This window comes from Dermacentor variabilis, chromosome 1 (genome assembly GCF_050947875.1).
Source record: "Dermacentor variabilis isolate Ectoservices chromosome 1, ASM5094787v1, whole genome shotgun sequence".
Classification (NCBI taxonomy): Eukaryota; Metazoa; Arthropoda; class Arachnida; order Ixodida; family Ixodidae; genus Dermacentor; species Dermacentor variabilis.
Genome location: NC_134568.1, coordinates 96,752,018 through 96,769,600, shown reverse-complemented (window position 1 = coordinate 96,769,600; position 17,583 = coordinate 96,752,018). Strand labels below are relative to the sequence as shown.

The 17,583-nt window shown below is 41.2% G+C and overlaps 1 protein-coding gene across 1 annotated transcript in view; it reads left to right on the top strand.

The window, feature by feature from the left end:
- Positions 1-17,583, top strand: part of LOC142581388 (uncharacterized) — a 74,069-nt gene that overhangs the window by 37,936 nt on the left and 18,550 nt on the right. The window contains exons 10-13 of the mRNA XM_075691206.1: positions 4,047-4,189; positions 7,356-7,395; positions 9,914-9,991; positions 15,272-15,385. Of these exons, the coding sequence (XP_075547321.1) occupies positions 4,047-4,189; positions 7,356-7,395; positions 9,914-9,991; positions 15,272-15,385 (375 nt within the window). The remainder of the gene's footprint in view (positions 1-4,046; positions 4,190-7,355; positions 7,396-9,913; positions 9,992-15,271; positions 15,386-17,583) is intronic.

The window sequence follows — 17,583 nt, the reverse complement described above, 5'->3', positions numbered from 1 at the left end:
ATTCAATGAATTTCTGGCTACAAGTACAACTTCATTAACTCACAGTTTGTTTATACTTAGCCTGAAATGCTATGAAAGGTAACCTTTTGCATTGCTGATATCCGCACTCCCAAAATAGTGTCTCACCTAACCATGCTTTAGAGATGGAGGAGATGGACAGAGTGAATGTGTAGGTATCAGTAAATTGGTTAGAGCAAATATGTCACTCAGTTGTTTGAGCACGACTGCCCCCCATGTATTCGATTTCCTCTTGAATTGTCAAATTTAACTAACCTACCAGTTTGGTGGCTGCACATGGAATATTTTGGGGTATAGAGGTGATTAAACGTTCACATTTTGCAACAGGTCCTTCATCTTAGCAAAGAGTTGTTGGACATATTGGTTCTAATTTGGACGTTTGAAAGGAGCACAGGAATGACAGGTATGAGGAAGAACTCAGGACAGTGTTCACTTACAACTAACTGGTATTTATTGGAAAATTTCATGTCAAAATATGCATTACCTAATGGTATCAGATATGTGCACATTGAACGTGAACATCCATGAACTGCAATCAGTAAAAGCATAGCGATCATACTGAATTCACTTTTTCTGAGCAAAACTGAGGTGTCACTTGTACATGTTTCAACATTCCTGTGAGTAAAGTAAGCCTCGAGCAGCTCACATGCCACAATGCATTTACTTTTACATCAAAGCTGCATATAGCTACCCTTCGGTGGTGGTCGATGTCCATCCATCTACGCGTCGTGTTGGCACGAATAAATGTTCATCTAGTTTCTCGCGAATGCTCTGTAGCTCTCAATTTAATGTAGGTATCTTGGAAAGAAATCACACTGAAATTGGCCGCTAAGACGACTTTATCATTATGCCGAGTTTCATTTACTTTTCATAATTAGTTAGTTCACAGCGAAGTTGTAGACGTTACAGAATTCCTGTCTGCTGTCAGTATATGGTCATCTATGGAGGGAGTCTGGTTACAAAAAACAGCTGTAACTCTTGTTTTATCGAAAGTATCCCGAAACAAATTATATGAAAATTAGCCGCTAAGACGACTCTAACATTACGCCGAGTTTCATCTGCTTTTCATAATTACATAGTTCACAGTGAAGCTGTAAATACTGTGCGATTCCCGTCTGCTGTCAATACATGGGCTTCTATGGGAGGGAAATGGACAGCCCCATGTTTGTCCGCTAGAATAAAACTCTAGTCTTTCCAAGTTTCATTCAGCTAATTAACTGGAAAGTATGCTCAGTTGCAAATTACAAACAAGCATGTTTTGTTTTGTGCACTCCTTTGACTGCGTCTCGGTCGACGCATATCGTCGCCCATTTTGAGGCTTGGTTTAATGGCCACCTGTGTCCTATACACACTGTTACCACCAGTGGGCATTGTGTGTTTTAATAATAACACAGCTCTGCTGCTGGTTCTTGTTCACAGAATGGAAGGGCCTTGTCACGTGTAACTTCTTGTAGGGATCTCCACCACCACACTGCACCTACTTGCTGGCTTTGTGAAGGCTGCTTGGCACAGCTGATTAGGCCCCCCCGGTTTTAATTTTTGAATCTAAGCCGACAAGCTTGTCAATATGTCAAGCCCCGATTAAGTGACTGAAGCGTGCTTCTCCTTTTCTTCAGAGACAAGCCTCTATTGCTGGTGAACGTGGTTGTGGTAAAGAACATAATTATATTCCACATTGCTATGTTTTAACACTATTTGCTTCTGAAAGTAATAGTGCATATCAAACTTCTAAATTCATGCTCTATTTTTCTTGTGCTTCAGGCAACTAGTGAAAAGAAGTGAAGTATCGATAAATATTTGCTACAAATGAATCTCTCAGTACATCTTCAGATTTTCAGCGACAGATTTTCACAACATAAGTGCAACAGATTTTTGGTGTTTATGAAATACGTATGTGGAACCTCTCATAGAGCACCACCAGAAAACACTATGTAAAAAACAAAAAATTAAGTAGTGTGTGGTGCTATCAAATTTTCTCTTACATAATGTGGAATATGAATATAAAGTTCACTGGCAAAGAAGACTTGCCTATGCACATGAAAAATAAATCTGATTGCTTCCACATTACCACTGGCATTGAGCAACAAGTCGCAAAACATGCAGCTCAGCCCTTATGCGTCAGTCAGTTGAGCACCTGCATCAGAAATGAGGAATACAAATTACTGGCTGGGCTCTTGACGTGTGCTTCTTTCCTTGCTCCTGCCATTGGTAGCAGGCACAAGTGAAGGATGAGATTTTACAAGTGAAACGAACAAATGTTATTACATTACAGTAGTGAATGAAACAGTTTGGCTTTGGTGTGTATCTTTCCAATGAACAGAATATAGCATATTTTTTCACTGGCAACATAGTGCTTTGTGGTTGGCCTGACGTTTGCGAAAGTGCATTGAAAAGAAGTTGTTGTTATGTTTAGAGGCATAGCCATGATTTTATTTGGAAGTGTGGAGTTTGGGCCTTCCACCTACACCCTGTATACAGGGTTTTCCACATAACTTGAGCCAAACATTAAAAATATGCAAATACCTCATAGGTGGACAGAACCAGGATAATGTTGTTTGCCGTCGCTTGGAGATATTCAGATTATTTTTTTCATTCTGCCTATTTAGATAGACTTAATTAATTAATCAACTTCTCAAATATAGCTAGATTAAAAGTGTCAATGAGAAAATTGTAGAGCAACAGGAAAAACTGATACAGCTTTCTATTTCTCAATACATGCTACATAAAAGTGTTTTTTCTGAACGTGAAAGAAGCCCGCAAATACATGCAAAATTCCCGCGCGACTGTCCACTTGAGGCACTTTGCGTGTACATATTCATGGGCTGCTTTCACGCTCGGAAAAACACTTTTATGTAGCCCGTATTGAGCAACAGAAAGCTGTATCGGGAAATTTTCATGTTACTCAACAATTTCTGAATTTACACTTTTCATCTAATTATAAAATTTGAGAAGTTGATTAATTAAGACTAATTATGTAATTAGGCAGAATGCAAAAAATAATCAGAATATCTCCAAGTGACAGCGAACAACATTACCTTGTTTCTGTCCAGCTACCTGGCATTTGCATATTTTTAATGTTTGGCTCAAGTTGTGTGGAACACCCTGTGTACATAAATATGACAGCCTGGGACTCTCAGGAAGCAAAGAGAGAAACCTGAAGCCCTACCCCCCTCTACCCATTGCAGGGCATCATACTAAACGAAATGTGCATTCGTTTATGGACTGAAAAATGATTATCTCATGAAATTCTGTTGCAGCAAGGCAATATATATAAAGTATAAATAAAACAATTCAGCAAAACTTTGGAAAACTCACTAATACTTTCTTTTTCAGATTAATTGCCCCACAGTAGAATTTCGAGATTTTTCTTGCTGACGATAGCATCAGTTATACATCACAAAATGAGTGGAAAAATAACGAAACGTGTTCATTGAATTTAACTTTACACTGCAGCATAGTCAGTGTGCTAATTTGTGACTGAGCCACAAGGTTGCTGTTAAGTTCCCAAGTGATGCAGACTGTATTTCAACTCAGTTTATGTGATGTTTTGCAATTGAGTCGCATGACCATAGTTGGCATGTCTTGTTGCCGTGGCTGCTGATTTATGAAAGATATCAGTAATGTGGCATTTGTTTGCCTAACACAGCTGAATATTTTAAAATCAAGGCACAAAAGAATGAGAAATTATAATTTGAGAGAAGCATGATATGTCTATATGCACCAGCAACAGGAACAAACAAGTTGAAATGCTATTACAGCAGATGAAAGTCTTCTTGCTGATATCACCAGTTGCCATTCACAGCGCTGCCCTCAGTCATGTGCGAGGCCAATAGTTTGCAGTTTCCTGGTTCTCATCGGAAAAACAATTATCTATTATTAATTTGCTTTTAAGTGGAGTGATGTGCGTTCTACCACTGCACTATCTGTGTAGTTTCTATAGCATTGCAACTGCACACTGAATATTTAGCATAATTGAAAAGTTACCAGAATGCGTGCACATAACGCACGTCTTTTCTGCTCTGATGCAGCCGTCCACTCCTTGGTTCTGAGGGCATACAGCCAGGAGTGTTGGTTAAGAGCACTCCCCCCGTCCCACCACGAAGCCGCCATGCCTCCCCAGCCCAGACTGATGGCCTGACCCTTGTCACCAAATCTGCACCGTCCACTAAAGGTCAGCCTATTCATGCACTGTTTTGCACTGTATGAATCCTACAATCCTCCATCCTACAAGTGCTCTTGACATGCTTATGTAGATTGCTCTGCATGCTTGGTGAAAGCTCTGGGCGCACACTGAGCACATTGCATGGGCACAGATAGATGTGCGTCTAGGGCAAAGAAATGCAGGTGTCATTACAGTTGAACCTCATTATCACAAAATGAGTTGATCAAATAATCATGAAAACGAACAAAACGAAATCCCCCTTCAATATCTCATAGAAGTGCATGCATTTTTACTTTGTTTTAATGACCCCGAGCTTCCTTACCAATGGATAGAACAGACCATTTTTCCTGAAGCAATGGCTATTTCATCCCATGTATTGTTTGAAACAGTGTTGGATGCTGCCATGCATGGCAAAGGTCCCATGTCTTTGCCTGGCAAAGGGTTGAATGGGCACCACCAATGATGATGAACATAGCATTGCACGTGATGCTGTTGTCTTCTGTGCTGCACCAAGGTCAGATGTCCCTGCTACACAAAGGGCACTATGCACAAAGCTTCTTACATGCATCGCTTGCCATATGTGCTGGCCATTGGTCTGTATATTAACACATTTGGTGAAGGTGGACATTTGAGCGGTGTAGCATTGCTTAAAAGGAATGACAACATTTGGAGATGATCAGTATGAAGGATCAGCAACACAACTACAACTTGCTTTGATTAGGTCTTTTAGAGCACATGAAAATGGTAGAAACAAGGGTAGAAAAGCAACGTGCACTTTCCAACGCGGTGTACATGTGGTCAAACATGCAGGCTGTCATTAGCCAACTGTGGAGCTAGTTCAGTGCACATAAGAGTTGTTTCAACGACATGGCCATGGCAGAAAATCTTGTTTTTCGTTTGAAGCATATGTGACAAACAGCAGCTGGGCTGTGTATTAATTCACAGGGTTTTAATAATTTATTCATGTTTCCTCTTCTGGTGCAGTGAAAAATATGAGTTGGCAGTTGAGTTTTCAAAGACAGCATGGGCCACTACCTAAGTTGTCTGAAGGAACTCATTTGTACAGAAAAAGTGGTTTTCTTGCACTTTACACTTTGTCCAGCTAGCGGCCAGTGAGCTTATACAGCGGTGCACAGTTTTCCACTTGCATTCATCGAACTCGCCCAATTCACCAAACAGCTGTTCAGTGCGAAACTTTTGTGGTCATATGCAAGCGGTTGTTCTGTTCTACTTTACTCCAAATTCATTATAATGAGGTTTCACTTCTCTGCATGTTAAGGGGACATTAAAGGAAAAGACTAGATGATGCTATACTGGTAGTTTGCTCATTTGGAACTATTTTTGCATTTATTCAGTAGAATAATCTTGCTTTTAGTGAAAAAGAAGTGGAGCCCATGCTTCCCATCTTGACTTTTGCAGCCAAAATTATGGCACTGATGTCAACAGTCTATTGCCATGGTTTTCACAATATCTCTTTGTATTTAGACCCTTCTTCTGCAAGAAAACTCTGCAAAAAAGTTTACTAGTAGTGCTTTCATTTATATTAAACTGCTGTATAATTTTTTCCTTAACTGCTTGCAGTCAGAAGCTTGAACCCACTTTGATGGCATACCATCAAACTATGTTGCAGATTCCAGTGTTGCAAATGTAGGTTATATGTACCCAAACATGTAAGAAAGTGCATACAATCGAACCTCAATGTGACAAACTCAGGTTTAATTATTTATCAGATATAACAAAGTAAATATAAAATTTGGTTGGTCATTTCACTGAAATGAGTGTTCTACTGCTCGAAACTGAAAATGCAAGCTCTAAGGTAATATCAGTAACAGCAAAATGAATATTTGTTTGCTTGCAGCTTAATATGTTTATTCTGGTAGCAAAGATACCAAATACTCAGCAAGAGCAAGTTGAAATGGCACATTCTGAGAGTGCATGCGTGTTTTCGCCAACAGCGTGGCTATCCTGCATCTCACTAGCCAACATGCTGATCCTATGTTATCACACTGATCATGCAGTTACATATTATTAATGGGACAAACCCCATTTGTAATTGAGTATGTTCACATGACTTGTATTGTAACAGCCTATGGGCCATGAAAATCGATAGAAGACCCTTTGCTGTCGTCATGCATCATGCTCATACATCATGCATCATGCTTCCATTTCTTTCACATAGATCCTATTGCGATTTTGTTGTTGTTGCCAATACCAGTATGTTCACAATAAATAATAGCAGATGTAACAAAGGTATTTTGTGTCAGATGTGACATTGTTATAACAAGGTTCGACTGCATTTCCAGTTTCCTTGTGTTGTTGGGTTGCTTAGCAGTGTACAATACTTCTCAAAGCATGAAAAAGGGCCTCTTTTCTCCACATTGTGTTTGTTAGCAAAGGCACAAACAACTTCCTTTCACAAAAATTCATAATGAAAAGTCCATAAGTTATCCACAGAAAGAACACATTATTTTCCTCTTCCATGAAGCAGCCCTCAATTTGCACAATTCCCTTGAGCATTCATTCATAATATGCATGGTAAGAAGGCTGCAATTATCAACCTAGGCAGCAAACAAATGCATGTAATTAAGCATACAGCTTGAGTATTGTACTGCCCTGTCGATAAAGAAAACATTGCAAACATGTGTTATAAAAATTCGCAAAAGACTGCAGCACAAGCATAGTGAAATAAACAAGAATTCCACTTGAAATTCAGTGCTCCTATATTGTTTCCCGTAATTTGTCCCTGTGTATATTTTTGTGCCAAAGTGCTGAAAACAATGTCTTAATCCATCACAACTCAACCAGTTAATTGTGTTTTGCTTTGTTCATGCTGGCCATATTTGTCTTGTGGCATGTTGTTATATTCTGACATCATGAGAGAAATATACAACAGCCAGCTGTTAAATACACAGCTTTCTGCACATGATTGCCGAGTCTGTCTATTCACTGTACTACTGATAACATGCCATGCCACAATACTTAAGTATTGTAGCATAACCTAAATCTATTTCTGCTGTTATCCAAAATGAAGTTAATGCTGCTGTTTCACTCAGATTAGATGTTGCCTGTGTTAAGTGCTGCCTGTGCGCATTCAGGTTTGCCTGCATGCGAAACTGTTGCCAAAGCAGTACTACCCAAAGTGAACTGGCTCACTTAATACTTCTGTCTCTTTCAGAGGGGTCCTCCAAAGAAGAAACCCAACTTATAACTGTCAGGTAATTTCTATTTTCTTTTAATTTAAACTGGGACATGATGTCAGAAGTCATGAGTTTTGGCCAAAAATCACATTTCCAGGTTTTTGCTATTTTGGGTTGCTAACACAGTTTTGATTACATAACAAAGGGGTTAGTATATCAAGATTATGTTAAGTAACCTTTATTCTTTTGAATACTCTGGAAAGCAATAATTTATGTTCATCAATGGGCCATTGTCACTTGTGTGGTCTGAGCATGTGCGGCCACAATTTTGAAGCTGCACTTGTGAAGCCTAATGTCTGCCACCGTTGAAAATGTAGTTTTGCAACATGACTTGTCAGAAAACCACCATTTTGAGTACTTTGAGAAGCATGTAGAGGCTGATAGAAGACCAGGCCACATAAGAATGCTGATAGATTAAGGCACTAATCATTGCCAAGTTGCCCAGTTTACCTGTCCAATACTCAAAACTTCCACCAGCTGTACAGCTGTATGGCTGCCATTAAAATCTTTTTTAAGACATATGAAACTTTCCTTTCCTCTGGCCACATAGAAGTAAAGGTCATCCAAGTGGTTAAATGAAGCCTTTTATGATTGCCACAATATCTCAGTACTACTGTATGGCATACCATGGCTACTGTGGCTAGTCTCTGCAGCATGGCTAATAGAATTCTAGTACATCATTCAGCTGGTGCTCCGACTCATGCTGTCGTGCCATGAGCATCATGGCTGTGAAATAACCCAAAGCCCTATTCTCAATTGATAACATACAGAGATATTTTCAGTTTTACACCACATGGTGTCCAACACAGTGCCTCAGTGGAATGACTGGCATCCTGTCCACTGTAACAGAGGGTTAAAGAACTTTCAAGCCATTTCTGTGGCTTCTCTCTGTGGCCCCTTCCATTTTTATGGGATATAAATAAATGAAGTGAAATGGTAAAGTAAAACACATTGTTGGGCTAGTTGGTGCATTGTATTAAGAAAAGCCAGCCAGAAAAAGATGCACACAGGAAACATGCAAGACAGGAAAGAAGCTGTTTCCTGCCTTCTTATATGTTTCCTGTGTGCGTCTTTTTTTGGCTCGTTATTTCTTTATATTTAATGAAGTGAAATGGTTCAGCCAGTCAACATGAAGTAAAAGCAATATTCCAGAAAATGAACAATCGAGAATACTAATTTGGCCCTCTGGAAGTGAGACGCTGTACGTGACTCAGCTAGCATACTTTGGCTGTGCTCTTTCGCGTTAACAGCATCTTACTTTTGTTTTACATAGCAATACATGGTAGAATTTCAATGCATCCTGGAGACAAAGAAGCCCTGGAACTTTGCATTCTGCATAGCTTTCTTTGCTGTATTGCACTATCACTTGGTTACAGACCTGCACCTTTCTTCCACACATCTGCATTGCCAGGTTGGCTTTGTTGCATGGCTGAGTCGCCATGTGGCTTAGCTTGGCATAGTGTGAAGTGCAACATAAGCTTTAAATCTTGCATTAATTGTATTCAGAGCATCAGTCTGATTATAATATGATGTGGTTTCTCAGGCTGGCAGTTATGAAAACGAAAAACACATTATATTCATGCAAATATGGTGTGACATAATGTGTTATGCTGACACTCAAGGCGAGGTATATGTATCACTCAAAAGGTCAGTCATCATTCACAGTATTAGGCGCTGAAGCAAAAAACAAAACAAATTACAAAGAAAAGGTAAATTGTCTCTTCAGATGACATCTAAAGTGAGCAAAGCTTGTGAGAACTGAAAACTCATTACACAGAATCTTAGATAGAGTGAACACTCGGCAATACATGTTTAGTGAATGAAACCTTGCTCTTTTTGTTATGACATCTTGATGCACTCTCTGTAGATGAAAACAAGGTTGCAGTGTTCAGAGGAGCAGTCTTCAAACAACCACTTGCTCCTCTGGTATTGCACAGTGTTGCTGCACTGCATTTTGCAAAGTTTCATGCTCTCTTCTGCTCACTGATTACCATCATTGTGAATGAAATACCAACAAAATAACACCCACTGCTGGGAAAAGGTTATTCTCCCTTGCACCATCCAACTAAGATTGTTCTTGTATTATGTTAATTTACTCAAAATCCCCACACTAATGATGTTTCGTATAAGATATCTAGATCAGTAGGTAGTAAGCTCATTATGACGTGTTATACATTATTGTGTTTCTTTGCAAGCATAACTACATTTTGTGCAAAATTTGCAGTTGTGCTTCACTGCATACATACTCGGGTTGTAGTTGAGCCACACTCTTCATTATGAAATAGAGTAGGAGGAATCTTCATTTTTTATCTATAAGCTGTTAGTGTTTGCATCCATCTCTTTGTATCATATAGTCCAAGAATACATTGCCTTGTGAAAAAAGGTTCTCAATGCCCAAGAATGGCCTTCTTTATTGTGAACATCAGCACATGCTCACCGTGTTCCCTTCGTGTGTGGCAATATATATGAATGATCTGTGAAAGTTTTCTATGCCTCTATATTTACAATATGTTCATCTGGTGCAATTTTATTACAGTGACAAGGCTACATCCCCACCTCCTAAATCGATAACTGAACGAGCATTTAGGCCCAAGTTTCTTCGGAAGTTGTTCAAGTAAGTCCGTTCTTATCATTTACAATTTGTAACAATTGAAAATTCTTATTACCTTGTTTGCATAAGGTGCATTATATTACCTACACTATAATGCGCTTGCAAATAAATGCACCCCCCAACTTTGGTCTCGTGCAGTTTTGTGAACGAATAGCCAGGCCGTAGTTTCTTGGTTCACTTGCTTTCCATCATGATGCCATTGTGACACACAATCAAAACAATTTGCGCTCCTAGAGGAAAGTGAACCAGTGAGTTGTACATTAGCCATATTTTTTAAAGCAAAGTTTTCTTTGCCTATGTCTCTGCAATTTGGCACATCGTGGTTGTAGTGGTCATCGTGAGCTGTCTCCCTGAGTACAAGCTGTTGCTATGGAGAATATACAATCACTTTTGTAAAGTTTCACGTGACTCGGAACCAAACACATCGGCATATATGGCCAACAGCGTTCCTGGTGCTATGGCTAGCTTGCTATGTTCTCACGTTGTCAGGAATGCTTTCAGCCATCTACTTCAGTGTGTCCACTGCAGAGTCGCACGAAATCTTGTGAAAGTGTTAGTAACACAGAAAGTTTTTTTTTGGATTGAATAACTTTAATGAAAGGTCCTGCGAGCTACGGGACGCAAGGTCCCATAGAGCGGGCTACTCCCACGTTGGGACCGGGAGTTGTAACTCCCTGGCCGCATCGTAGGCTTGCTGGACGGCCCAGAGCTGCTCCGCCAGGTCCGTGCTGCGTAATGCTTCTTGTAGCCTGGCGGAGTCTTGTTCCTTGTTTGCGTGGGTCCGACCACACGGCCAGAGCAAGTGATGTACGTCTAGTGTGCTATGGCAATTTTCGCAATATGATGTTTTGTATAGGTCAGTCATGTAGTGATGTAGTCTGTTTTGCGTGGGGTACGTGTTTGTTTGAAGCATTCTGAACGTGAGGGCTTGAGGCCTGGTGAGCTTATTGTGAGGTGTGCTGTATATTCTGCGGTCTAGATAAAAGTGCTTTGTTATCTCGTTATATGTGGAGGGAGGGTCCCGATTCTCGCTGGGATGGTCACGACCAGAATAGGTGGCGTCGCAGAGGGTTAGGTCTCGCGCGCCATCTCATTCGGATTGTGAGCGCCTGTGAGCCATCTCATTGAGATTGCGAGGGGCGTCCTCGATATCTCCGAGGTGTGCCGGGAACCAGCCGATGGTGTGATGCTGCAGCGGTGCGGATCTATTGATTATTTGTAGAGCTTGACTTGCAATTGCTCCTTTCTGAAAGGCTTTGATGGCCGAGCGTGAATCGCTGTAGACGTGGGTGGTGGTCAGGTCTGTGAGCGCGAGTGCGATGGCGACCTGTTCTGCTATCTCGGACTTGTGGGTGTTGATTGTGAGAGCGTTTGCGACTTGACCTTGCTTATTGATTGTGGTGGCAACGAAGGCCTTCCTGGTCGGGTACTGTGCCGCGTCTACGAAACAGGCTAAGATCTTCTTATCTTCTTATCACATATTTCGCGCAGGATGAACGATCCGCGTGCCAGCCTTCTGGGTTGATGGTGCGCGGGGTTCATGTTCCACGGGAGTGGGCGAACCGTGTAGGAGTTGCGTGTGTCCGTCGGAACGCTTTGATATAGATTCTCCATTACTGTGGTGTCATGACCTAGTTTGGCTAGTATTTCTCTACCTGGTTTGGTTCCAGAGAGTCTTGTCCATTGAGCCCGTTCTTCGTCGGCGATTTCTTCAAGTGGTATTGTGCACCCCCAGTTGCAGCAGGAGCTCTGTCTCGGTGTTCTTGGGGATTTCCAGCGCTAGTTTGACTAGCTTCCTCAGTTGTACATTGAGTTTGTCCTTCTGCGTTACCTTCCATCTGTGCATGGCCGCCTCGTAAGTGAAGTGGCATAGCGCAAAGGCGTGTGTTAGCTTGAGGAGATTTTCTTCCTTAAGGCCATGTTGTCTGTTAGCTACGCGTCGTATGAGATTCAAGGCATTATTCGACTTTGTCACGATCTTCTCCACTGTCGCGGCGTTAGAGCTGTTGCTCTCAATGAGCATCCCAAGGACTCTGATTTTGCTGATGTGTGGAATGGTTTTGCTGTGTAAAGTATGCCATCGTGGCTGATGACTGTTACAGAATACATTCCTCATCAATGTTTGCTGTCCATTTTTCTTATTACAATGCGCCATTTTGTCTTACCAGCTCATTAAAGCTCCACTTACACCGATTCCCACAATGTGTGGGATCTGAATGATTATTTTTCTACTTTGCAGGCAGCTGTTTCATGACGGCATTATCTAATGCTCGCTTTTGTGCATGTCTTGCGTTTTGACGTGGGCAATGGGCCTTAATTCCAGTCATACACTCAGCTTTAAGTCAAAGGCCATGGAGTATGCGGTGGAGCAGGGGAATCATGCTGCTGGAAGGCATTTTGATGTTGACAGAATCTGCGTGTGCTACAGGTAGAAGCAGCACGGCAAGTTGCTCGCTACGAATCGGAAACATCTCGCTTTCTGGTGGCTGAAAACAGTAAAGCTGTCACTGTTTGCAAGAAGCTGTCACTGCAAATAGTGGACATGTGTATTTACTGCAAAGCTAAATTATCGAACAGATTTTTCAAGAAAGTTCCCATAAACCTTACCCCGCATAATGAATGCACCTCTCACCTCCCAAATACAGTATTATCATGTTCTTTGTTTGAAATTTAGAAGATTAAATTTTAATCAGAAATGAACTACTATAGGTCTGCAGTGCATATGCTAGCTCATTAGGCTACATTATCACATATTACGTTGAAAATGAAGTGCTCATATGTTTAAAGGGGTGTTCGTTAGTTCATGATACAGTAATCCCATTTAACTCGAAGCTGTAAAAAGGGGGAAAATTTCGAGATAAGCAAAATCACGAAAATCGAAACCCTCGGGCCTTGCATAGATGCCTTGGAGCCTTTCCAAAATACCACTATACTCTGTGGCAATGAAGAGGAAGCTATGGGGGCGGAGCTTCTACACCTGGGTGGAATCACTTTTGGTTTCTCGGAACAGACGCTGAGTCGACACAGCTTCCATGCGCAGCAGCTGTTTTACATTTGCCCAGCCGCGGCAGGGAAAAGCTGCAAAAGAAGCACCTTTAACACTAAATGGTGTATTCCGTCTAATTTAGCTGTTGTAAATAAGGCGTTCATGTTTTCTCTTCCCCAGATTAAACTAATTTGGATGAACGTGCAGGACTTTTTTCAGAAGCCCTCCCGCTAGTGCGCACATTGCCTCCGTGGGCCTGTAGCTTTCCCGTCATCGTCACGGAAAATTGTCCACGAATATTTTTGGTCACTATCGCAAGCATCGGCACCAGCGACATCAGCATCTACAGGCAACGGCATTGCTGGCAATACCAAGACAGTATGCTTGACAGTGGCTTGGACGATTGATTCTAACGATATACTTGAAGCCAGTCATTCGAGCATAACCATTTCCAGACATCCAAAAAACTGGCGCTGCTACATGCTGCATTGTAATGAATTTCAGACAATTTCAAAAACTGAAACTAATAGAAGAGCACAATTGTCACGTCTTTAGCAGACGCCCACAAGTGATGCAGCATTTACGCCTCCCCATCCTGCGGGCGGGAGGCACGAGGCAGGCATCCTTATCAAGCCATGATCTCGCTGAACTCCTGTGGGCTCATAAGCTGGCTTCTTTTGGGCACAGCGCATAGGCTGGTCATGCCTGCTAAATGTGCCGATCATCTTGCTCAAGGTCACGATTAATACACTGTGAGCACATCGATGTGTCACTGACAGTGTCTCATATGAGAGGAGGGAAAAAAGAAAGAACGACTCCCGGCTCATCACTGCTGCGAGGCCACAACAAAGTGGCAGCAAGCAGTCCAGCAAGTGTGCATGAGCGGTGATAGAAAGAAAGAATGGGGAAAGATAAGCGGAGCACACGGCCCAGCATGGTATCTGGCATGGCTGGCAAGCTGCCGCCAGGTAAAAAGCGAGTGCAAACGATGCTGCTGATGATGCCTTGTTGCCTTTTACAGCATAACTGTTAGCCTCTAGTTGGTTGGGATTTTTCATAGGCTCGTGCTGTGCTCACCCAAAAGCAGTACCACCACCTAGTGGCCGTGGCCACTCAGACAGACCTCACACGGCAGCTGGAAAAGGAAAAGGGCTTTGTCTGAGTTTTCGCGTAGCAGAAATACGTTTTCTCGTATATTCGAATTGCAATCCAAAGCTATCATGTCTGCAGCTTGTGTGTAAGTCGTACTTTAGGAATTTTCTGATGCAATTTACCGTACTTTGAAAAATTCAATTAGTTCAGTAGTGCACTTGCACTATTGTGGAGGTGGAGGGCCTAGAAGGCTGAGGATGTTTGCTGCACTTCCAATTATAACAAAATAAAAGTATTACATCAGCAGTTTGTAGTTGTCTAACATCGCTTGTGGTAGTGGTGCTTGTCTAACATTGTCTACCATCAGATGGGGTACATATCTGACATCAGTTGTTCTTGTCTACTGTTGGTAACAGCTTCGCTGTATATGATGCACTTTCACAGGGTGGAATGGAGGCGAATTTTTTTACTGGTATTTTAGAAGTCGAGATTTAGAGATATCCAGAATCCTGCGCAAAACCTTTTCGAGATAAGAGGTTAAAAGCACGCGGGTTGACACCGCGACCGGAAAAAAATTTCGACAACCCAAATTTCGAAATATCAGAGTTCAGGTGAACGAGGGTTTACTGTATTGTGCAAAAGGACACAAATTAAGCAACTAGAGTTTGAAGGAAGTTTTAACTTCCTTCACATATTCACCATATAATTCCTGCCACCAATAGTCAAGTAAAGGCTCCCCCCCCCCCTATATCTTTATTGTTTTGTTTTAAATAAAGAACAACTCATTTTGAGTGTTAATGTGTTTTTCTACTTTAACTAGTGGTCCACTGTCATTCTGCCTATGCACTGGGCTTTGATAGGAAGAAAGAAGAAGAACTTACTTGACGCACAGTGAGAGGAAAATTGGATTATGAGGCAAAATTTTATAAACTGCAGATGTTGCATACAACTGTGTCCTGTGCAGTGTGGTATGTCGTGGGGCCGAGAAATGTCCTCGGGAAACCTTAATGGCCTGTGGATTTTACCGGAGAAACGCTTCTAAGCACACTGTACTTGTCTCTCATGTGTAGACTTAGAAGGAGCTCGTATTAATAGCTCCAACCGTGTTGAAGCACCTTGTGCAAACTGAATTCTACTGTGGCAAAACAGTTTTGCATCTGTAAAACTGCTAACAATTATAATGGACTTATTGGTCATTTGTGCAGGTTCTCTAAAGGTACCAGCACCCATGAAGACCAGATGATGCAACCTTCCAGTCGAATATGTCCTAAGGGGCCCAATGCAAGTCTTCTTAAAGGGCCAAATGATGGCAACCTCTTGTGAGTAATATAAGAAAGATGACGTCTAGTCTCTTGTTTGAAGTGTGTGTTGTGATAGGATGGATGGAAGAATGGAGCATTGAAGAAACATGCCATACACAGGTTTTATACTGTGATGACAGTGCAGCAGTCTTCAGACTGCTTGCTGAGAATTGCCAGCAACATTTGTACGACGGTCATTCCACACCAAATCAACAAGCATTTTTTCGACCGTTACAGATATAGTTGAAACAATTTCCACGTGTTTGTTGAAGTTCATAATGCATTCTCCCCGTTTTATTTTTCCTCCCAAAAATTTTCTGGCATTTTGACGAAAATTTATTGTTCTTGCCCAGCTGAGCCAGAAGGCATCAATCAACATTTCTTTTTCAAAGGTATATTGTATGATTGAGTTGCTCAAAGCGTGTGTATGGCAAGACAATGAAGTGATGTGACTACCACAGCAAACCAATATTTCAAATATTTGAATACTTTGGGTGCCTTTGGCACCGGCAAAAGCCACTAAAATTGCAAAGTTTGATTTTTTTTTCCTCAAGACGCAGGAATACCCAGAAGCCACAAATTAAATGTAGCATGGTAGCCCGGTTGACATAGTATACCTAGCCAAAAAATATTTAAAGCTTCGAAGGTTTAGCCGATCGCCTGAAAAATAACTGCAAAGTTGTAATTTTCTGCAGGAGGCTCTTTGTTGATGGTCAAAAAATAGCTTTGGTGGTTGGCTCAAAAATGTATGTGATATATCATTAGATGGCTCTACATGTCTACTATTAATGTGAGAAGACACAAAAAGGCATTATTTTTCAAATGCAGAAAATAATTTTTTGAAATGTTCGTACGTGGATCACGCAGACAGCATAAATATATGAAGTCTTGCCATCTATCAAGGAGAGGTTGTTAATAAAATGAGCCCAGCAAACTGTTCAACAAACTGTGACTGGCTTTTCTTTATTAATATAAAAAGAAGCAATGTCAAGCGCCACAGCCCCTACTTGTATTGTCTTTCTTTCCATTAATGCGAAAAGTGGACATCAACCACGTCGGAGCACATCATCCTGAATAGGGCACATATGAATTTTATTGCCGAGCATGTTCAGGCTGTTGAACAGCGGTAATGCGCCACACCAGAATACTTTGTTCACGCTCATGTAGGCTTTCAGTTGTAATTATGAAAGTGTTTTCTGCTTGCATCGTCTAATGACAATCTTTTAGTGCCAGGGAGCGAGGCCCAAAGTGTCCTGCTCCCTGTATGTCACACCGCATTGCATGTCACAGCACCTATTTATACGCCGCACTGTATTACAGTGCGACATATCTTTTCAAATACTTTGCGTGAATGATATCAGCACTCTTTCTGGATTTACTGGCTACCTAAGTGCAAATGCTTCTTTTTATAAACTGCATGAAATGTACATTTTAACTCTGCAGGACTCCCTGACAAATTTAACACATCATGATATTCCGTGTGCATTGGTTGTATAGCTCACATGGCACATGGCAAGCACAAGCCGCATTGTGTTAGAGAGTGCCTTTCTTGGCAATAAAATGCAGACCATGACACCATTTTTCTGTCATCTGTGTTGCAGACGAAGTCAGCATTGTCCTCTGCAACCCAGAATGTCAAACTTAAGCGCACATCAGAGCGAAGGCGGTGCTGACACAAAAATTCAAAAAATAATTTTTTGGGTCTCAAAAAAAGAAACCTTTTTGTAACCTCTCACATGAATAGCAGACATGTAAAGCTAGCTAACGATATATCAGATACATTTTTAAGCCAACCACCGAAGCTACTTTTTCAACCATGAACACGAAGCTTTCTGCAAGAAATTATAACTTTACAGTTAGTTACACTATGTCAACAAAGCTGCCATTCTATATTTAATTTATGGCTTCTGGGTTTTCTCGCATTCCAGGAAAAAATTTCTAACTTTACTATTTTAGCGGTTTTTGCCAGTGCCAAAAGCATGCAATGTATTTAAATATTTCAAATATTCATTATTTTGGCAGTCACATCACTTCATTGTCTTGCCATACACACTATTTGACTGACTGGATCATAAAGTAAGCCTTTGAAAAAGAAATGTTGATTAATGCCTTCTGGCTCAGCTGGGCAAGAACAATCAATTTTCGCCAAAATGCTAGAAAATTTTTGGGAAGAAAAAAAATGGGGGAAATAATTTTAAGCTTCGATAAACAATGTA